Below are 20,847 nucleotides of genomic sequence, written 5' to 3'. Positions count from 1 at the left end.
TGTAGAAACGAAACCTTCGGGGCTGGGCCAAGGATGTGTGGGTGCTTTGAAACCAAAGTCACTGTGATGCTGAGATCAGCACAGACACTAGGCCTCATGTCACAGAGGGGAAGCACAGGTGAGACAAACTTTGTTAATGATGCCTCGGTTCCATCAAACACTAAGCCAATGTGCACATTACCAGGACTGGGAGAACAGCTCAGTGGTGAGCTTCTTCCAGAACTAACTGAACATCCCAGGTTTTTCTATTAACATTCCCATAATCTAGTTAATTGATGCTGATGGTGCATCCATGCTCTTTCACCACAGTTTCTTCAGGTGTTCATTTATTCTCTGCTCGTTTCACCACAATTCGCCAACTGTGCCCTGCAATGACCCTCCATCTCTTTCTGCCTTTGCAGTAACCTGATTCCTCCTTGTTCACCTGTTCCATATTCCCTCATTTATATTCTCTAGTGCTGTGTGTGTACTAGTTCACTTGCACGCTACCAGCTTGTCTGTTTTTCCTATTCGTTTGTCTGCCAGCCGGTGTTTGTCTGTCTAAGTCTTCGACCTCCTGCATGTTTCCTGCTCCCTTTTTTCCTAGTGGCCTGGTGTTCCTGTAGTCACCAGTTACAAAGAACCGTGAGTCATCTGACTCTCTCTCTCAACAATGCCCTGTCCTATTATTTCTGCATTACCATTTAATCTTTAATGAAGATTAGTTGTTTGAACGATTTGTCATATCTGTGATGTGTATTTACAGTAAGTCTTGCATTCTTACACATGATATTTTAATCATTAAGTCTACAGTTACATGTGCTAGTGGGTTATTAATGAAGTCATGGATTTACATTTACATTTACTTTATCCAAAGTGGCTTACAAGGTACAGGGCAACTTACAAGGCAAAGGCAGGGTAGACATAAGGATGTCATGCCTAGGAACCCCTTACTGGAGGCAGGCCACAGCTGGGATTCAAAGCCCTGTCTCCCACATGGAGGGTGACGATCTTACATCATAATAACAAATTCACACATGCATTGACAGAACAATATTTAGCATCTTCCTTGTTGCATGGTTCATTTTGTTTGAGTTCTATCACGCTAGACGTGTAATATGTTTTCTTCAACAATAGGAGGTTGATCATGGTGTGTAAGTTTGTGCTGTCGTTCTTGGGAGCTACGTTCTCGAGGACATGCTCGTGCCCCGTGTTCATTCATGTACAGTACATCCAAGCCGTGAACGCGCTTTTCTTATTCTGGGAGAATTACGTCATCGCACAGCCCCGGGGTGCTGCAGGAACTTGCAACTAAAAAGACCAAAGCAGGCTGCAGTTCAGTGCATGGCTGCATGTGCACGGGAACACGCTAGAGAGGGTTTAAGTTCCCTCAGCTATGAGAGTTATTGGCTACAATTAAAAATAAATGAATACAAACTACACTTTTTTTCAAAATATGCCGCAATTATTCTAAATGTATTCATTATAAAGACAGTGGATGCTTAGTGTACAGTAGCTGCACTATCAGCCGATATTCAGAAATAAACTGACGTGAAATAAACTTGAGAAATGTCATTTATGCGCCACACATACTGTTCCAACCTCCGTTTAACAATATGAGGACGATCTCTTTTTGAAAATATTATGAATAAACCGCTGAATATGAACGTCACTAAAGATCTGTACACATACTAATGCATGTGAACTATTTTAGAGCTATTTGCAAAACCAAAGGCAGACAGTAGGCTGCAGGCTGTTATCTGTGGGGGAGGACCACTACAGGCGCGCACAGCACGACGCGCGTATCACTGCCCCGGCGCGTCGGCAAATAGCCTCGTTGTGCAAACTGAGACTGTGTCTTCGGTCGCTCTTTCTGTTCTGCTGTCGCTTTGCGTCGGTGATACCAGCACAAGTGTGATTCACAGCTCAACTACCGTCATGGCTGCTCTGTCGGGAGGAGAGATGTGCATCAAATACCTCATGTTTGCCTTCAACCTAGTGTTCTGGGTGAGTTTGAAGCGCGTAAATGGATTGTTCTCGCAGCAGAATATGTTTTGTTTTGTGTGTTATGTGTGTGCGTGCGTGTGTGTGTGTGTGAGAGAGAGAGAGAGAGCAGGTTACTATATTGAATTAAATTATACGGTGTCCCAGAAGCAGAATCGTGCCGATCACTTACACGACAGCCCTGGTTACTTATCACAATAGTCGGAGGTGTGCCTCGATGATATTTGTCTCTGGGCGCCACTAAACACGAAGTGTCCCAATGCCTGTGGACACCGAGAGAGCTAGAAGAATAATCCCCAGTGGCCAAGTGACCCAGTTCCTGTGTGCACACAACACTCTGGAGTTTGCGCGCACGGCATTTTAATAATTGCAGTGGGGGAAGGGAAGCGATTTGTTGTGGTGGTGGGGGGGGGGGAATGTGACTGAATATAATAATAATTAAGACTTCGTGCTCCGTCACGTGTTGGGAAGTGTTGCGCATGTCACACAGCCGGTGTGTGGGAATGAATCCTGGATATCCCATTGAGGCAGTTTTTGTGCCTCACTAAGCTCGCAGGGTGCGTCTGCTGGTTGGGATCCGTGTGGTTTCAAAGAGATGTTTTGCCCTATAAAAAGAGCCAAGGATAACATTCATTACAGGGCAGACAAGGGTTTCCCACAGTGTGTGTGTGTGTTAGTTAGTGAGGGTGTGTGTGTGAGGGGGGTGGAGGGTGGAGAAACCAAATTTGAAGTTTATTATTTCTACCACTGATTTTAAGCATTGTGACTGTCAAGTTACTGTTTCAGCACTTTCTAGTCTGTTGTGTAGTTCAATTTATTCAGTAGGACTTTATGCTGTGGACGTATGTAGTTGTTCTCTATTTCAGGTCAGTCAAACAGGAACTGGAGGAACTGAAGATGTGACACAGTCAGGTCCTGCTCATGCTCAGAGAAATCACATGACAGACTTATCACAGCTCACACGACTACAATGTCCGTGGTGCAGTTTGTTGTCAGTGTATCAGCCTCGCACACAAGCCCTGCTTTCAGTGTTATTCTAGGACCAGGAAGTAGTTATATTTCCTAGCAGCCTATTAACTGCAGTCGCAAAAGATTCTGATGACGGAGCAGTAAATATGCTGCTAGGCAGGAGTTTTAAGTCAACATGCCTGAACAGAGCCCTGTGCCGTAACCTCACACATGATAAAATCTTGTATTCACAGCATTTAGGCAGCAGATGAAACTTTACCTGCATAAAGGTGGAGCAAAGCGGAAGACAAAATGAGGGAAGGACTTTACATTTCATACTGAACGATGATTAGTTCCTCCCTTACCACTCCCTAATTCTTTGATCAGGTGACCGTATGAAGGTGTGGTATTAAAACGCACTCTTTGTGTTTACCTGAGATCATTATACTTCAGCTTTTTCCTCAGAGGAAGTTAATTATTAAACACTCATAGTGGTTACAGTGTTTAGCCTGAATCAACATGGCTAGTAAGAGAGTCAGGACTGCGAAACATGTCATGATAATCTTCAACGTTATCTACGCGGTAGGTGTACTTTACTTTTTATTGCACACTTATGGCAAGCATGAGGGAGAAAAGTGAAGAACCATGCTATGTGTTGATGGATTCACATGCTACATTATGCCTATATTGATAATACACAAAGTAAATTATTTGCAATTTTTTGTTTTCTGCATAAATTCACCATGACATTAATCAGATCTTCACCAGAGTCACAAATATAAACACAGTATTTTTTAAACTGATAAAACAGAGTCATGATCTTTCATCTTTTGAGGTTATTGATGTTTTATCAGTTTAGAAATATTGTGCTTTTAGACATTTATGACTTTGATGAAGTTATGGAGAAAACCAGGACAGTGAAAACAGTTTACACATGATATCATTGATGTGACCAGCAAGTGCAAAATAGATGGTCTGAATTTTATTCTGGGGACGTGACACTCCACATACCACCATGGGCAGCTGCCCATGTTGCCCATACCTAAATCTAAATTTCAACTACACATATAACTATATAGTGTTCAGCACATACGTTTACGAGTACATTAATATAATATATGGAACATAGCAATGGAAATTTGTTTTGTCAATTTGTCAAACATACACATTTCAAATATACACAAAAACATACACCAGGCTATTGTTAGTAAGTACCAGTGTATGCATATTGCACAATATTTCATCATGCATAAAGTACAAACTTTTCTGCTTTTTACTCTTATGGTATGTAAACATAGGACCTAGAATAGACGGTGTTGCACAATATAATAACATACACAACTACATGTTGATGGATTAGTCAATTTTAAATACATTAATAAATGCATATGAATGGAACATAAAAGCAAAGGAACCTTATTTTTTCTCTTTAAGTACATGTACACATGCTACACAAGCACAGATACACACATTGCATATATCATGCAGTGTGTGTTTTTGAGATTGGGAGTTACATGTGTGTTTCCGTGGTTGACTCTGTGCAAACCGTAGAATTTATCCTTATAAAAAATTTAAAAGCTGGCTATAATTGTTAGCGAGTCCTACCGACATTTGTTCAGTGCTATACAGTGTGACATTAGGAATTGTTGAGGAGGTGTAGAAAAAGCTAGTGTCACAGTATCATAACCGCTTAAAGCCAGAGTAGTAATTTGCTGAATTGGAGGTGATGTTGGTGAAGATTTTGATGTGACTTTAAGGCCTGCAGAAACACAGAACTGAAGAAGGATTCCAGATGGAGCCTGTCAAATCAGATTTGAAATGACATCTGGAAGCAGCTGAGAAGAAAAAAAAAGAGTGTGACACTAATGAGAGGGAGATGGCAGATGTCTGAACTTTTAGTGGAGCTTAATTTCTTATCACACACTGCTGCGTACAGTGTGCACAGTTCAGTTAGTGCTTTAGTAACTAATTGGAACACTGTATGTGAAAATATGTCCTGTGTGTTTGTGTTTCAGCTTGCAGGCACTTCTGTTTTTGCCATAGGCCTGTGGCTGAGATTAGACCCAAAGACCAAAGGCCTGTTTGAAGGATCAGACTCTCCGTATGTGTTTTACACGGGTAAGATGCTCAGTTCATGAGTGCTTGAAATGTATTCTTCTTGCTTTACATCTATTTTTCTAAAGTTTAACTGACTAAATTAAGGAAAAAAACATCGTACTGGTGAGGGAAAAGTCTATCAGTCTAGGTTCTGATCTCATATATGTGCTGTGCGCTCATATGCAAAATTAGCAAAATCAGCTCGTGTATTTATACATGTACACATTATGATGTTATAAATATATTTTCCTCTAATACATCTGATGACAACATTCTCCAAATATAACCAACTAAATATTTTAGGCCAGTTAAGCCACAAGTATTTCTGTCTCTGAAATATTGCATGTGTATGCGCACGCAGGTGTATACATCCTGATAGGAGCTGGAGCACTGATGATGATTGTGGGTTTTCTGGGATGTTGTGGTGCCATCCAGGAGTCTCCCTGTATGCTTGGACTGGTTCGTATCACTTTTTATTCTTCATTTCACTCTGCCTTCTTGTCTGTATAACTAGTATTTACTTTCAGCAACTACATTTAAACTCTAAAAGCGACTGTTTATTTCTGTGTGAGTCTTTTTGTAATGATCCCACTTTACTGTGGACTGACTTGGACTTACTATGACATGTTTGGCTTCATCAGTATTTTCTGAACGGTGTCAAGGCCAGAGAAAAGTTTAGATTTCCCTGTACTCGCTCCCTCCCTCTGGCCTGTCTGGCTCTAATCTTCTTTTGCTAAATCTTTCAAGAGGAGGAGCCTGTGTTAAGTGTTCAGCTATTCTCAAATGACCTTGCATGTTCACACATGCACGCAGTCTGTTGAATTTAATTTTCTCCTTCCCTTGTGCAGTTTTTTTTCTTCTTGCTGATCATATTTGCTGTTGAAGTTGCAGCCGGAATATGGGGATTTTCAAACCAAAGCAAGGTAACATACAAGTTGAAAGTACTGTACATGTATTATTTTATTTAAAAAACACTTCTCAACAAAGTTACAAACACTCTGGAGACATGGAGAAGTACAAAACAATACAATAAGAAAATGAGCTAAACTACAAGTGCTACTTGGTGGCAACTTCTTCCACTGAAGAAGCCAATGGGATGAAATGACAAGAACTTCAAGTCAAACTGGTCAGGACAGTCAGCCTTATTGCCACACGTTTTGGAACTGCCCAAATATTGGGATCTATTGACCTAAAATCTTTCAAACTATATCCTACATAAACCACTTACACTGGAACCACATGCCGGTAATTCCTGGGGTCCATGCAGTTATTGCTGAGTTGACAAATAACCAAAAGTAACTTGATTTCTTTTGAAACATTGCCACCACATGACTAATACTATTAAAACCTGTTAAAAGCGATATCTCCTACTAGAGATACTTCTCTAGTAGGAGGAAAGATGAATGGATATTATGAGGTATACACACAGAAAATTTTCATCAGGTAACCACGTGGCCCGTTATGGTTTTATTGTATCCCTCTTGTTTTTGTATGTGTCATATTTTCCCCATTTCCATATGATTCATTATGAACCAAAAATGTTCAGGGTGGAAATACTATTAATGCAGATCATAGTATTTCCATACTGAAAGTTTGTTTTGATTAAAAGTCTCTATATACAAAATAACATGCAGTATGGATTTTAAAGGAAGAAATGTTACATTTGTCTGATTCCTCTTATGTTGCAGGTGGTGAATGACATTACAACATTTTACATGCAGACATACAACAACTACAAAACAACAAAAGACGAGCGCCTCAAGGAGACACTGTGGGTGATTCAAAACGGGGTGAGCCAGTTCAGCCATTCTGTTTTCAGCTCAGCAGAACAAATTGGTGGAGGAAAAAAAAGTTCAATATTTTTTCAAAAGTTCATTTTTCAGAAATTCATTTTCATTGTGAAAGATGAGAAGATTGAAACCACTCTCTCACAGAAACAGGAGAAAACTGTTAGCCTCCAAGGTCAAAAACACACCATTCAGCGCCTCTGAAGCTAACTAATTAACACATTGTATCTTGTTTAAAGCAATCTTTGGGCTTTTGGGGTGGGGGTTATCAATAAAACAGTTTATTGATGTATCTAATACTTTTGTGCAGTATCTCCACTGACAGATTGAGCAAAACATGGGATCTCTGATTGAAGTGGGAGTTGTCTGTTTTCATTCTTAAAGTCTGTTGTCTATGATTTTGCATGTTTACAGCTGAACTGTTGCGGTCCTACTGGTACTGAAGCAGATACTGCCAAGGAAACCTGTCCCCGGAGAGAGCCGCTTGAGGAGCTCATTACTAAGGTACAACTACCCTGAAAGTTTGTATAGACTGAATGCCAACACAGCCAAGTACTGCAGTCAAGTGGCAGAGAAAGACAAAAATGTAAAACGTATTTCATCTGAAAGAACTAAAAGATGTCAGACATGCTTCAGCTCCGAGAGAGCTGGGACAATTACTGCATGTCAAATCCATAATGATGGTCTGACAACTGTCACAACTTTATCAGTCTTTCCTTCGCACACTAACTCTTTGCAGTGTTACTATGGCAACAGTGGTTTACTAAAGCCTGCTGGCAATTAGGCTGTCTGTTATGTGCACCATACCACAAGTCATGTTCAGCATAGGTATAGGTTTAGAGGAAGCTGAAGGAAATCATGCGTGTCTCTTCCAGAGCTGTCCAGATGCTATTGATGAGGTGTTTGACTCCAAGCTACACATCATAGGGGGAGTGGGCATCGTCGTCGGGATTGTTATGGTAAGAGCGTGACTGGTTTAACTAGAATTCATGAGGATGAACTCTTTGCAGAAACGAGCTAATACGAATACGTGTAATGTACAACTCTGTCTCTTACAGATGTTTGGGATGATCTTTAGCATGCTACTGTGCTGCGCCATCCGGAAGTCCCGTGAGGTGGTGTGACACCCACCAACACATGCTGACGTCCTTCTTAATGTTGCATGATGTCATTTCCAGAGTCATATGGCTCTCCACTGCCAATACAAACACTGCTTGTTGAAGGGCGATAGCTTAAGCTAAGCTGGGTGCAGATATTTCTGATTATTACATTATGTGTCAGTTGTAACTATACGGTCAGCACTTAGGCCCACCTTCCTGGACTAGATAGATGCTGTGTGGTTTAATAGGCCCAGTTATAGAATGGGTGTTATCTGTGCTTCAGTGACAGTGTAATACAGAAATGTGTAATTTTGTGGTCATTTGACTGAAATTAGTGTTTGTGAACTGCTAATTACCTAAACACAAGATCATATTATTGTATACTGATCACATTTCTACAACTATCACTGGTGTCATCTAATGGCAAAAAGAGTCCAGGGACATAAAAACACAACCAACACCTTAGCACAATACAGCATTAGCCAATGAAAGTCTACAATTCCAACTGATTGCTGCCACGAATGTGGTTTTCCTCTGCTTGGTATAACAGTAGCAAACACATTTGTTCCTTTCTATCTTCATTTTCTAATTTGCCCTAATGTAAACGCCTTTAATATTTTTTACATTTTATAAATGTCTTTATTTGGAAAAGATTTTTAATATTGTATAGTTAAGTAGTCTGTGTGGTTTGATTATGTATTTTATAATGTCCTTTTCATTTTACAGGATTTGGGTTGATTTATATCATATGCATATGTTTCACAGAGACAAAAATTAATGAGAGCCAAATAAACCAAAAGGTACTAAATCAACTCTGAGGTGATTATGATATGACACACAGCACATACACTGCAAGAGTGAAATTAAAGCTACTTCTTTATTAGGGTTTTTCTCACTGAATAAGGTTCTTTGTACGGCAAAGCTTTGAGTATCAAATTGACTCTGCTTGGTGAGTTAGATTAAACTATGTAGAATAACAAGAGAATGCAAGAATACCAAGGAAGGATGCCTGGTGTTACAACCTTCAGGTTGTTTTCCATGTAAGCACTGGAAAACATTATGAATACTCCCAGAGCTTCCCCCTCTTTGATATTTGTGACCATTAAGAGTGACTAATGTACAGCTTGATTCAAAGCAGAAACAAAGCCAAAAATAGTCTTTGTTTCTGAGTTACCCCCATTAGTTACGGAAAATTTGCCTTCAAAACTAGATGCACACAGTGATTACAGTAAACAGTATACATTTATTTGTGGTAGTGAATACAGATAATCTTTAATGAGTCACCGTTTTCCCCCCAGAAAATGTGAGATATTACTTAGTTTTAATCTGATTAAAGCACAAGGAAGTTCACTTTGATTTGGTCGTTGACAGCAAGGCGTTGCCCTGCAAACAACCCACCCACACTATAATGATAACACTGATTATAATAAATGAGGTGAAAATTTGTGAAGTGATATGTTAATGTCATTCAGTTTATACTGTTTGCCTTTTATATAACAATCATAAACAGTCATAAGCGAAATGTTGAAAAAAATTGAACCATGATTAAAAGGCAAGAGGCCCATTAGTTTCATGTTCACTTTTCTTAAGATTAACAGGATGGTACCGGACCACAGTAATACTTTGTCTATGAACAGTACTGTCATGAAATGTATTTTATTATGTCCGCAGAACTGCAAAGACTTGAATTACAAATTCACTGTGGCCATTAAAAAATGACAACGCCTGTCAGCAGAAATTTTACCTAGGTGAGCTTTGAGAGAAATATGTTTTTTGTCTTAGGATACAATATTTCAGCCCTCATTCAGGTCTTCTGCACCTGTCTACAAAATGTTTGCGAGCCTGTCTGGCTGTGTGTGCAAGGCAGTGTGTGTATACAGCACAGTGTCCACCCGGAGAAGGCTTGTGACACACTGCAGAACAGCTAGGAGAAGCTGGTATTTGCAGGAGACAGATTCAAGGCCAGAATCCAACATAAAATCTTTTGATAATATGTCAGCCTTTCTGGAACAATGCACACTTGCTTTATGATCCTCCAGAGGACAGTCACTTGAAGCACACTCCAGCAAGGGGCTTGTGTTTTGTTCTTGATTGTATACAATGCTAAGAAAAGGGTGGGAATTATTTTGAATAAAGCTCAGGATCCTGGTTTCAGTGTGCAGGAAATGTTGAGGTCTGCGGGAGTAAATCTGTCGTGGCACACTAAGCAGAGCTTTTGCAAAGAGGTGGGAAAGGGTAGGAATACCCTTATTTGTGTTGTCAGAAACTGAGAAATTACTGCCATATTTTAGTAGGGCATGGTGTAAGAGAAACTCAAATGTCCCACCAGCAGCTATAACACAGCCTGTGTCCATCACACATTGTTGGGATGAAGGTACATTAGAGGAGATGCTTTTGTCTAATTGCGAAGTCATTTCTGCAGTTGCAGTCATACCTGTGGGCTCCAGTGTTGTAAGTAGCATGCGGACGCCATCTCGAAATGCACATGCATATTGGTCAGTTTGCCCTTCCCCAGGGCCACAAATGACCAGACTACAGGGTTTGGGCATAGGCCTTTCCTCTAAATCATGGAAAGCCACGTGGACATACCTGTGGAAGACAAGAAGAGTTAAAGATTTGACTTCCTTTAATAAACACAGATGAAGAAAGCACCATTAATCAAAACTTTGTAATGTGTACATGTGTGTCTCTGTATATGCTGTACATATACAGATATCTGCAACTTTATTAAAACATATGTCCATACCGATGGGCTCCCAGTAGTATTGGCTGGCAAAACGTCAGAGTAGCAACATGTCCCGCTTCAATCATGCAGCAGTCAGACACAGGTGTAGTCCCACTTAACCGGGAAAAGAGAGACAGCTCGTCTTCACTAACACACTCCACAACACATATCTCTGCCTGTGCAGCTAAAGCCAGGACAGCAGTAGACTGTTTCACAGCAGACAGAAGCACTGAGACACCCAAATACTGCAGGTTCGCAATAACAGATTCCAGTGACCGTTCTGCCCAAGCACTAAACTGCACAATACTTCTTTCGTTCGTTGAATTCTCCCCCATCACTTGCTCTCCACATCGCAGCTCAAGCACATGCCCTGCATCGAGCAATTGTGACTGCAGGTACCCAGTGAAAACTACAGCTTTAATGGGCCGGTGGTCAGCTTTAGGGCAGGGTGTGGCAAAATCTCTGTGGATGACCTGTCCCTCAATCAAACGTGAACAGCTAATAGGAAAGCCTGACACAGGTGTATGCAGAGCAGGGAAGTTGTCATTTACAAATTTAAGTGATAGGGAAGGTAGATCATTTTTAAAGTTCCAGTTTGTGAGCAGTTCACAGGTGAGGCTGGTTATCAAGTCACAGTGGGTGTAACCAAGACGCGTATGAAAGAAGGATGCTAACAGTTCTTTAACATGGCAGTAGTTTTTGTGTCCCTGTGAATGTGTTTTTGCAGTAAAATCCTCCCACGAAACACAATATCCATAAGGGACTACTCCCATGGTGATGAGCTCGTCCAGCTTTTTCAAGGCAAATGCCAGCAGTTCATCAGCCAAGTGCCTGGCAGTGGCAGCCTCTGCTGCTTCCCTGGAGTGATAATTGTGAGACACATTAGGCTCCTTACAGGCGTTTGTATGAATCATCCGTAGTAATGACGCCAGGAGTAGGATAAAGGTCTTGGATCCATCCCCAGTTGCACTGCTGTGCTTACAGACACACTCCACCACCATCCTAAAATGAAAACCGCACAAAAACACTAAAAGTGAATTGACTCTTCAGTGATTATGACAGTGATGGTGAAAGGGTAAATGCATATGTGTTACCTAGCAAGTGGGTGCTCGAGTCGCAGTGCTGTGAGAATACGTGTACCACTACGGCTCAACATCGCTTCTGCAGTGTCTCGTGTGAAGAGTACCTGTCCTCCCTCTGGGCCAAAGCTGCGGAGGACAACTGCCTCAAGTGCGCACACTGTCTGCAAAACATGCTTAAGATGAAGATGCTCCACCGGCAGCATCTCTATAACCTGAAAGGGACACGTGCACAGATTTAAAATATGCTAAAGTTTGAATTAAACAAGCAACACACCCAATATTTTTTATTTAAAAAGATTAGTCACTTATTAGTACCACCCATGCAGTTTCTACATTAAATCTGACAACTTGGCTCATTATGTGAAACAGCAATCAAGTTCAAAATAACAGAATCCAAATGTTTATTCAAATAGCATTCAAATGTGAACTGAAGAAGGGATACATTTGTATGAATGCAGCTGTACTGCAGATGTTCTCTAATGTTGGTATACAGAATAAAGTATATTACTGTGCCTTAAGTATATTTAATCAGATGTTTTTATCAACCAAGTTTATATTTCAAAAGCCATGTCTAGCAAAATGCAAGCAAACTACAATTATTATAGTGTGAAGTCTTAACTACATTAAGCAAATTAACAATCTACTGTAAGCAATCATAACAAATAAAATGAACGGAAAAATTGAATATAAACAATATATGCACATATTACAGTACATAGTATAATAGTTTTCTAACTACTATTGTGTAGCATTTCATTAAGATTTGTGTGTTTCCTGAATAAATTATTTGAGACTACAAAGTTAAATTCAAAGTTATCCACCCAGACTCCAGCTCAAACCCTTGCAATGTAATTATATTTTAGTGCTGTAGCACTTCAGACCATGATTTTTATTACAACTCATTGCACTGTCACACAATCAGGTCCATACACCATGAATACATCACTGCAGCCACAGGAAAGCTCCTTACATTACAAATAATTATAAAGTCTCTGTGTGGTTTACACAAACTCTACAGAGGAAACTCGTTAGGGATTACTACCAACGCTAGCTACGTGTATTTGACGTTAGCATGTGCTAGCGAGGTATTTAGCTAAATCACTGTAGTCGTACTGAACTCAACATGATGATAATGACATTATAAAACCTAAACCCTACAACTGACTCAACGCTAAAGACGCCGTTTTCTTTCTGTCGGAAGAAGGAGAAATGAATAATTCTTCTCGAGAGTTAAAATGTGTTTACATCTGAGGAGCTCACCATCCGTCCAGCAGCGAGGCTTCCTCTGTATCCTAGAGACGACACTTCTTCTGTGGTTTCTTATGAACGTCCAAAATGAGTGTCGCCCCCTAGCGTGTAAGATAAGATGTGCAGGTACGAGTTGTCCTGCCAGCCTAAGGAGATGCTGACATGGTTTATTTGTTTTTTCATATACTGCACTGATTTCAAAGTAACTATGCAGAGTTATTGCTTTGATTGACATATTTTCCTGTTTACATGATGCGTGAAAAGACTGTGAATATGTTCTTTCTTTATGTGTACTGATTTTTATATGAACAATGTTGTGTCTGCAGGGATCAAAGGCATTCTCATAACTGTCTTGCTGTTTCATGGCTAACAATATTAGTAAAATGTAGTAAAATACATACGATAATTAGCTAATGTCACCTACCATATCATAACTTTGAATTGTGTAACAGTAATATTAGGTACCACCCACCTTGCGGCTGGAATAAACTACACTAAAAAGTGACACTGGTATGTTTAATAGTACACGGTTCTTACATGAACATGCATCTGCAAGACAAAGGTTATTCCTTTGAATACAAATTACTTTGTATACAAGAAGGTCACCATTCTGGAGAGAGAAGACCAATGGTTTGAAAGTTAAGGAGACCGTCTACATGAAACTGGAATTACCCTCTCTCAACAGAGGGGGTAGCCTAGGGGATAATTTATCACCAACTTACAAAGAAGTCCTTTCATCACTCTCTAGGCGGTTACACAGTCCTTCACACTTTGACTCGGGTGATCCTAAAGACACTCGTGAAATCCGGAAAGGACACGAAACCCACAAGTTTTGCATAGGAGGTGAAACAAGTGTCCACAAGAACAAATAAATCCAGTTGCCACTGAAAGTCACATATGGGATAACCTGAATGACAGGTGACAACCTTTACAAATATTTGTGATTACACTCTTATGTTAATTTTATTTTGCATGGTAATTTACTAAATGCATAAATGTGCTGATGCTAAAAAGTATGATTGTTAAGGTCAGCTGAAGATGAAGAAGTCACATCACATAAATAATAAATATGGCCCACAATTACACATTAATGAGTAATAATCACAACTGGCCTACCATGTTTGTCCTAAACTGGATAAATAAAAGTGTTTATGTATAAATTACCATATGTATGTCACAGAGGTTTTGTTAAGCTCGTATTTCCCCTGCCCATCCACTGACTTGTTCTCTTTCCCTCCTTCTGTACAGTATCTCTGGTTGCTCAAGGTGAATGGGGTGGGGCTGGAACTTGATCTCTGTGTTGCTGCAGAAACCACATCCTAAGTTCCTAAATTAGGCAACATCATCTATACATAGACAATATGAGACAGTTCTGCAGCCACTGCCAGATGTACAGATGCACGCACACACACACACACACACCCATATATAAAGCTGTCCACTCTGAATGTAAATGCCCTCTACTGCTGAACTCTCAGTATGCTAACGAGCCTCTAAAAAGCCATGTCACCACACTAATGAATATGCATCAGTGGCCCAGTGAGGGTGACCTGTAGGGATGGGACAGGGGTTACAAAGGGTTGACTCCCCTGAGACCGGAATGGACAGAAAAGAACACATTCACCCCAACATTTACCGCATGCACACGCACGCACACACACGCACAAAGGGAAGCAACACAACCAACCCTATCTTGTCCTAGTCTGTCTCTCTCTCTCTCTCTCTTGATCCAGCTTTCACACACCTACACCCCTGTTCTTGATGTCTAAGAACTGATGAGACAAAAACAAAAGGGCATCACGCTGACACTTACCTCGCTGTTTTCCTCCGCCTCTTTGGTTCTGTCATTTTTTCTGCTCCTCCATCTTTCTATAAGGAAAAAGGAGTACCTGTGAGCGAGAACATTGCTGCTTGGACGACCACATACAGGTATGTCTATGGTTCTATTTTTTCATCTTGTTTCATCAATGAAATTTGTGTTGATTTAATTTTTCTTCTTCATTCTAAATTAATAATAAGTGTGCTTATACACATGAATGCAAAAAATATTAATGAAGTCTCTGCAGGTCAATCCGTTGTTTATTGGAAACAGATTCAGCTACAGTACAACAACAAAATTCTCATGTGTCATTTATTAGATTTATTAAATATCTGCTCCACAGTTTTATTGTTTTATAACTCCCACTTCAGTGAATTTCGTTTGCCTTCACTCAAAGATTACGCAGTCGTTTGACGCTACATAATAAACAAGGCTGTTTTTTCTAACAGAATCTTATACTTGACATTGTGGAGATGCTAATATTTCACCCTCCTTTGATTTATTATTGATATTGTATATACTGTGATCAATTTGTAAGTTTATAACATCTGGTGTAGAAAGAGTTTTTACATTACCTTTACAATGACGATGACAGTGAGCCAATCATTATCACCACTGCAGCAAAAGCAAGACAATTTCTACTAATACGCAAATACTATCATACATATAAAACCATAAAAGTGAGAGTTTATTTTGGAATTTTACATAAAAGCAGTAAATATCTCATCAACACACTTTTAAAATAGCACATCGGCAACTTTTGTTACAACAATTATTGTTTAGTATATAATCAGTGTCAGGGAGACGTAACATCCTTTAGGATGATGAATTTTTCTGCTTGCTCCTGCAGCTGTTAGTTTATCAGTGGTGACTTCTGTTTAAGACTCTGTCTTCTTAGACAAAGCTGCTAAATAATCCTGAAAATCCTGCTGATTCAGCCACATCGAAACATTTTCCACTTGGAAGTCAGGTGTTGGCACTGGGACTTTTCACCTACACAGTTTGTGAGCCTGCACAGCCATGACCTTGGCACGTGATTCTCACCTCTGGCAGCTCGTTGTGGAACAGCAGAGGTCCACGCGTGATACTTCAGCTCTGCGTTCTCCTTTTCCCCTCCTCATTTGCTCTCCCCTCCATGTCAGCAGGTTTCGTAGCAACAGCGCCTTTTGCATATCCTGTGTTCAAGCGTTTGTGCCAGAACAGCAGAAACAGGAGATGACATTTGACACCGATGGTCATATACAGTAGTGTCTACAAACACATTATTGCTTCAAATATATCCTATCGATAGCATTTATGAAACTCTGCTCTGGATGTGTTTGCTTGGATTTTTTCCACATCTGGGGGTCATTAACTGTACGGATGTGCTGAAGTGTAATGTTTCTTAAATTGCACAAGCTGTGATTTTTATTTGAGCGTTAAACCGTCTTTTTCTGTCTCTCTGTCAGTTAAATTCTGAATTTGCTGTCGATCATCAAATAATGACTGGGAACCGCCGAGCTGCACCTGCTGCACTGGGTACCCCATCTACCCAAACTCACTTACCAAATGCAACAACCACCCCAGGCCAAAAACATTCAGAAGGCCACAGTCCCAACAAGTTCACGAGTGAACTGCGCAGCATTCACAGTGAGTTTAACACCTACTGTAGCTTAATGTTTGTCTCCTTAGATCATTGGTCTGTTATTATAGCAGTACAGTACAGTATACAGGATATAAAAGTAAGTCAGTGCCAGTGAATGTGTAGTCATTAAAACTCCTGACACGCACACACACACACACACATATATGCAAACAACATAATTTAGGTATAACCCTGGAGGCTGGAAAAGCATGTGAGACATATTATGTGAGTCAGAGTGGGAAGCACTATTTCAAACAGATTGGACTGTAGCTCTGTCTTGTTTAAAGAACGTAAATGAGATGACATTTTGGCAGAATTTGAGAATTTAAATCTCTAAAATCTCAAGTCAAATGTGCCTAACTGAACTGTGGGCAAAAAAAAAAAAAAAAAACACTCAGCTTACAAGCATCCATTTTTCATAGTTACATTTAGGAAAGAATATTATCTGTGTTTTCTTGTTCATTAAAAAAGTAAGGGCTACACAAAGGAGGACATCTATATGTGTATCTATACTACAATAAGTTAAGGTTATGTTTAAAAATGACTATGGGACATTTATCTTCCTGGAGGTAGAGCACTATCCGTTTGTCTTCTTTTGGGTGCACATTTGTCTTTTTCATTAGTTTTAATATTTATTATATTTAAGTTGTACATGCTTATTGCTTATATTATTACAGTATGTGCATTTGTAGTGGAACATCAAAACTGCAAGTCATTAAAAAATGCCATGGCTTTGAAAATGTCATTTGATATCAGAGTCATATGCCGCTTCAATGACAGTGTAGGACAAATAACAACTACAACAAATCCTAATCCACATTAACATCACCACAACGTATGACCTGTAAATTACCACGGATCTGAATCTGATTTTTTGTGGATTTTCAGTGCCGTCGTGGGCTGTTGCTGCTCTGTGTCTTGTAAGTTTGTCGATGCTGCTGTCATGTGCTGCGTGCATGTGGAAGAAGTGCCTGAAAAAGAAGGACAAGGACAAAGAAAAGGACAAGAAAAAGGGAAAAGAGAAGAACAAGGGAGGATATGACACTGAAATGGATGGAGGTTACAATGAGGTAGGCTACACACACACACACACACACACACACACACAGTCTCCCCTTGCTGATGTATTGCCCATACAATATGTCACAGTCGTGATGTCCAGGTCACCCAGGACTAGTAAAGCTGTCATTGTGTGTTAAGACTAATGGATGTTTTAGACATCACTCATACGGTGCTGTAGGTTCCGATCCGCTGTTTTGCAGTGTCTTCAAGGATACAAGTCAAATTTAAACGTGCTCACGTGGTAAACTGTGCCCTTTAAACAATAGATAAAGCTTAGATGGTAACATTATCTTTGTTTAACGGTCCATTGCTTTGTAATGCTATACAACATACTGTGGGAATACAGCACAAATATCTGTTCCACAAGTTGTGAGAGGGAAGCTTTTCGCTGATCACTTGTAAAGCTATATGTTTTTTTCCTGCACCTGTGATGTGTGTGTGTGTGTGTGTGTGTGTGTGCAGCCGCTGAAAGATGAAGGTAACAAAGAAACAGAGCTGTCAGATAATGAGCCCAAGGAGGAGGAGAAGTTGGGCAGACTACATTTCACATTAGACTACAACTTCACAGATAATACGGTGAGATGATGAACAGTCAACTACTATAAAATGGCACATTTTTATATCATTGTTTTCAATTTCAATTTGCCAGATTCTCATTTCCATTTTCTCCTCTGTAACATTTTAGCTGGTAGTGGGCATCTTGCAGGCTGCAGAGCTTCCCGCCATGGATGTGGGAGGGAGTTCTGACCCTTACGTTAAACTCTATCTGCTCCCCGACAAAAAAAAAAAGTTTGAAACCAAAGTCCACAGAAAGACCCTTGGACCCACTTTCAACGAGACGTTCACATTTAAGGTATTATAATCAATTCAATCCAGTAGAAACATTTACATTCAGCTATTCATGCAGAGTGCTTCACTCTCAGTGTGAGACGTAATATGTTTCAAATGACTGCCTCTGATGCTGAGTTCTGTCTAATAGGTACCGTACACTGAACTGGGAGGGAAGACGCTGGTGTTGACTGTGTACGACTTTGATCGTTTCTCCAAACACGACGCCATAGGAGTAGTTAAGATACCGATGAGCAGTGTGGACTTCAGCCAGTCTCTGCAGGAGTGGAGGGACCTGCAGAAGGCAGAGAAGGAGGAGGTGGGGACACACTGTGAGAGGACGACGGGAGAAAGAAAAAAAAGTTAACATTAACATTAACACAGTTTTCTTTAAGGTTTTCCAAAACATTTATTTAGAAAGAAATAATGTTTTTTGAATTAGTTTCCATATATTCCATGATTACATTTGGTCAGTTATGCTTCATTTCAAAGTCAAAAATACAGCACAGTATAATTTCTACAGCACTTTCATACTTCAGTAGTTCAGCTTCCACCATATTTAACATTTAATCATAAAGCCGTACTTCACTACTTGTTAGACAATTCCCCAACAACACTTTTCTCTCACTCTTTTCCCATCAGAGCGAGCGGCTTGGAGACATATGTTTGTCCTTGAGGTATGTGCCCACTGCAGGGAAGCTGACGGTGGTGATTCTGGAGGCCAAAAACCTGAAGAAAATGGATGTGGGTGGATTATCGGGTGAGTCAAGCAGCAAAGAAATCTGGAGTCACGTTGTAGTTAAGTTCAAGCGTCATGTTGAGTTCCTTTCAATAAAACGCTGGAGATTTTTCAGTACTGCCTCATTAAAGTAGCAGTACACATTGAAGTATTTGTCGTCATGTTAAACTCTTCCAGTGATAAGAAATGTAAATATGTCTTTAATATGTGCTTTTTATAACAGGGCTATGTGCAACCTCAATAACCCCTGATCTGTTAGCTCCTGCTGAGCATCGAGACCATAAAATCGCTTTTTTAGCGGTGTGTCCACTTTCAAACCTTTGCTATTTGAGGGGAAACTACCAGGAACTACTACAATAGATGTTGTGTTTCGCTGATGGAGTATCTGCATCGGTGCCAGGCTGTTGGTCTGTTGCTCTGACATAAAACGTCCCTGTTCTTTCTATCAGACCCTTATGTGAAGATCCACTTAATGCAGAATGGGAAAAGACTCAAGAAAAAGAAAACAACGATAAAGAAGAACACCTTGAACCCTTACTACAATGAGTCTTTCAGCTTTGAAGTGCCATGTGAACAGATAGAGGTACACACGTTTGTACTTACCTAGGCACACACCCACACATATACAATTGATGAGAAATTCATTTTTTGTTTGTGTTTTTTCATTTTTTAGAAGGTACAGGTAGTGGTGACCGTGTTGGACTATGATAAGATTGGGAAGAATGACGCCATCGGGAAGGTGCTGCTGGGAGGTAACAGCACTGGCACTGAACAACGCCACTGGGCAGACATGCTGGCCAACCCTCGGCGGCCAATCGCCCAGTGGCACAGCCTCAAGCCAGAGGATGAAGTCAATGCACTCATTTCCAGCAAGAAATGAAACCGCAGTGGGCTTTAAAATCTTGTAACTTTTACCTCAGCTACTTCTAATTTATGATCCCTCTTCTCTCCTAATTCCCCTTAAAACCTCTAAGCTACTTAACTGAGTAATAATATCCTGTTTTACCTTTGACACTATCTGAGTCACTATTACAGTCTTTAAGCTTTCACCCTAATTTCCCGCCCCTGCTTCTACTAAATCGCAATAAAGACTTTTAGACAAAGATGTATCACCCTGTACAGTGCTATTAAACCAGATGAGATTTTTTAAAAATGGATTTGTACTGTATATTTTTCATCATCTGTTCTGTGTCATTCAACATGCACAATGCACCTGATGCAGACATGACCAGCCTGCAGAGGGAGACAATGTTACACGTACATCTACTCCTATAATATTCACTGCTGCCTAGATGAATAGTTTTTTAAATGTATTTTCAATGGAGGTTCTGTACTTTACATTTGCACTATATCCTACTTGAAGTCTTGTTCATGCCATAGAAATATTAATTAGAAAAGCTAAGAGAGCACACCGATTCAGTTGTTACAGTGCAGCAAATACATTTCATTATTGATAACAGTGCTTTTCCTACTAAGACATCAAAATGTTTCCTGCAAAAAAGTATTTTATGTTTTTTTTTTTATTTTATTTTAATGTTCAGCGTGATGCTTTATTTTTAACTGAACCCAATTAATATAAATATAATCTAAGATGGCAAATGAGAAAATGTATCACCTATCCGTTCTCTGTCATCATCTATAAGCTTTTCTTTTGCTTCTTTTTCTTTCGTTTGCAGTTTAGATAAAAGCAATATAAACGTAACAGAGATGCCTCTGCACCTCTGTGACCCCTGAATTGGGTTAAGTTTTATTGTACATAGCACATATGTGTCAATCAACAAGGTGGATTTTCTGTTTTTTAAATG

At 39.9% G+C, this 20,847-nt stretch overlaps 3 protein-coding genes across 6 annotated transcripts; 2 read left to right on the top strand and 1 right to left on the bottom strand.

The window, feature by feature from the left end:
• Nucleotides 1–1,772: 1,772 nt before the first annotated feature.
• cd9a (CD9 molecule a) lies at nucleotides 1,773–8,727 on the top strand. Of its 2 annotated transcripts, none has more exons than XM_026365661.1 (8): nucleotides 1,773–1,986; nucleotides 4,947–5,049; nucleotides 5,390–5,487; nucleotides 5,877–5,951; nucleotides 6,717–6,818; nucleotides 7,230–7,319; nucleotides 7,691–7,774; nucleotides 7,874–8,727. In XM_026365661.1, exons 1-8 carry the CDS (start codon nucleotides 1,918–1,920, stop codon nucleotides 7,937–7,939), a joined length of 687 nt encoding a protein of 228 aa, XP_026221446.1. In that variant the 5' UTR covers nucleotides 1,773–1,917; the 3' UTR covers nucleotides 7,940–8,727. The 2 variants fall into 2 exon arrangements, with proteins under 2 accessions (XP_026221446.1, XP_026221447.1); XM_026365662.1 differs by lacking the exon at nucleotides 1,773–1,986 and adding an exon at nucleotides 2,698–3,513.
• Nucleotides 8,728–8,863: 136 nt separating this feature from the next.
• bbs10 (Bardet-Biedl syndrome 10) lies at nucleotides 8,864–13,025 on the bottom strand. 3 transcript variants are annotated; one of them, XM_026365658.1, is made up of 4 exons: nucleotides 12,983–13,025; nucleotides 11,827–11,934; nucleotides 10,662–11,642; nucleotides 8,864–10,504 (listed from the first exon to the last, which is right to left on the bottom strand). In XM_026365658.1, exons 2-4 carry the CDS (start codon nucleotides 11,892–11,894, stop codon nucleotides 9,739–9,741), a joined length of 1,815 nt encoding a protein of 604 aa, XP_026221443.1. In that variant the 5' UTR covers nucleotides 11,895–11,934; nucleotides 12,983–13,025; the 3' UTR covers nucleotides 8,864–9,738. The 3 variants fall into 3 exon arrangements, with proteins under 3 accessions (XP_026221443.1, XP_026221442.1, XP_026221441.1); XM_026365657.1 differs by having other exon boundaries at nucleotides 11,735–11,934; nucleotides 12,983–13,019; XM_026365656.1 differs by having other exon boundaries at nucleotides 11,735–11,934; nucleotides 12,968–12,991.
• A 3,245-nt stretch (nucleotides 13,026–16,270) lies between these two features.
• On the top strand, nucleotides 16,271–19,922 carry syt1b (synaptotagmin Ib). Its single transcript, XM_026365659.1, has 8 exons — nucleotides 16,271–16,418; nucleotides 17,302–17,483; nucleotides 17,938–18,051; nucleotides 18,161–18,328; nucleotides 18,455–18,622; nucleotides 18,946–19,063; nucleotides 19,492–19,625; nucleotides 19,716–19,922. The coding sequence occupies exons 1-8, from the start codon at nucleotides 16,271–16,273 to the stop codon at nucleotides 19,920–19,922; spliced, it is 1,239 nt and encodes a 412-aa protein (XP_026221444.1).
• The last annotated feature ends 925 nt before the right edge of the window (nucleotides 19,923–20,847 follow it).

This window comes from Anabas testudineus, chromosome 6 (genome assembly GCF_900324465.2).
Source record: "Anabas testudineus chromosome 6, fAnaTes1.2, whole genome shotgun sequence".
Taxonomy (NCBI): Eukaryota; Metazoa; Chordata; class Actinopteri; order Anabantiformes; family Anabantidae; genus Anabas; species Anabas testudineus.
The sequence above is the reverse complement of the archived record's forward strand: the minus strand, read 5'-3'. Positions and strand labels throughout refer to the sequence as shown.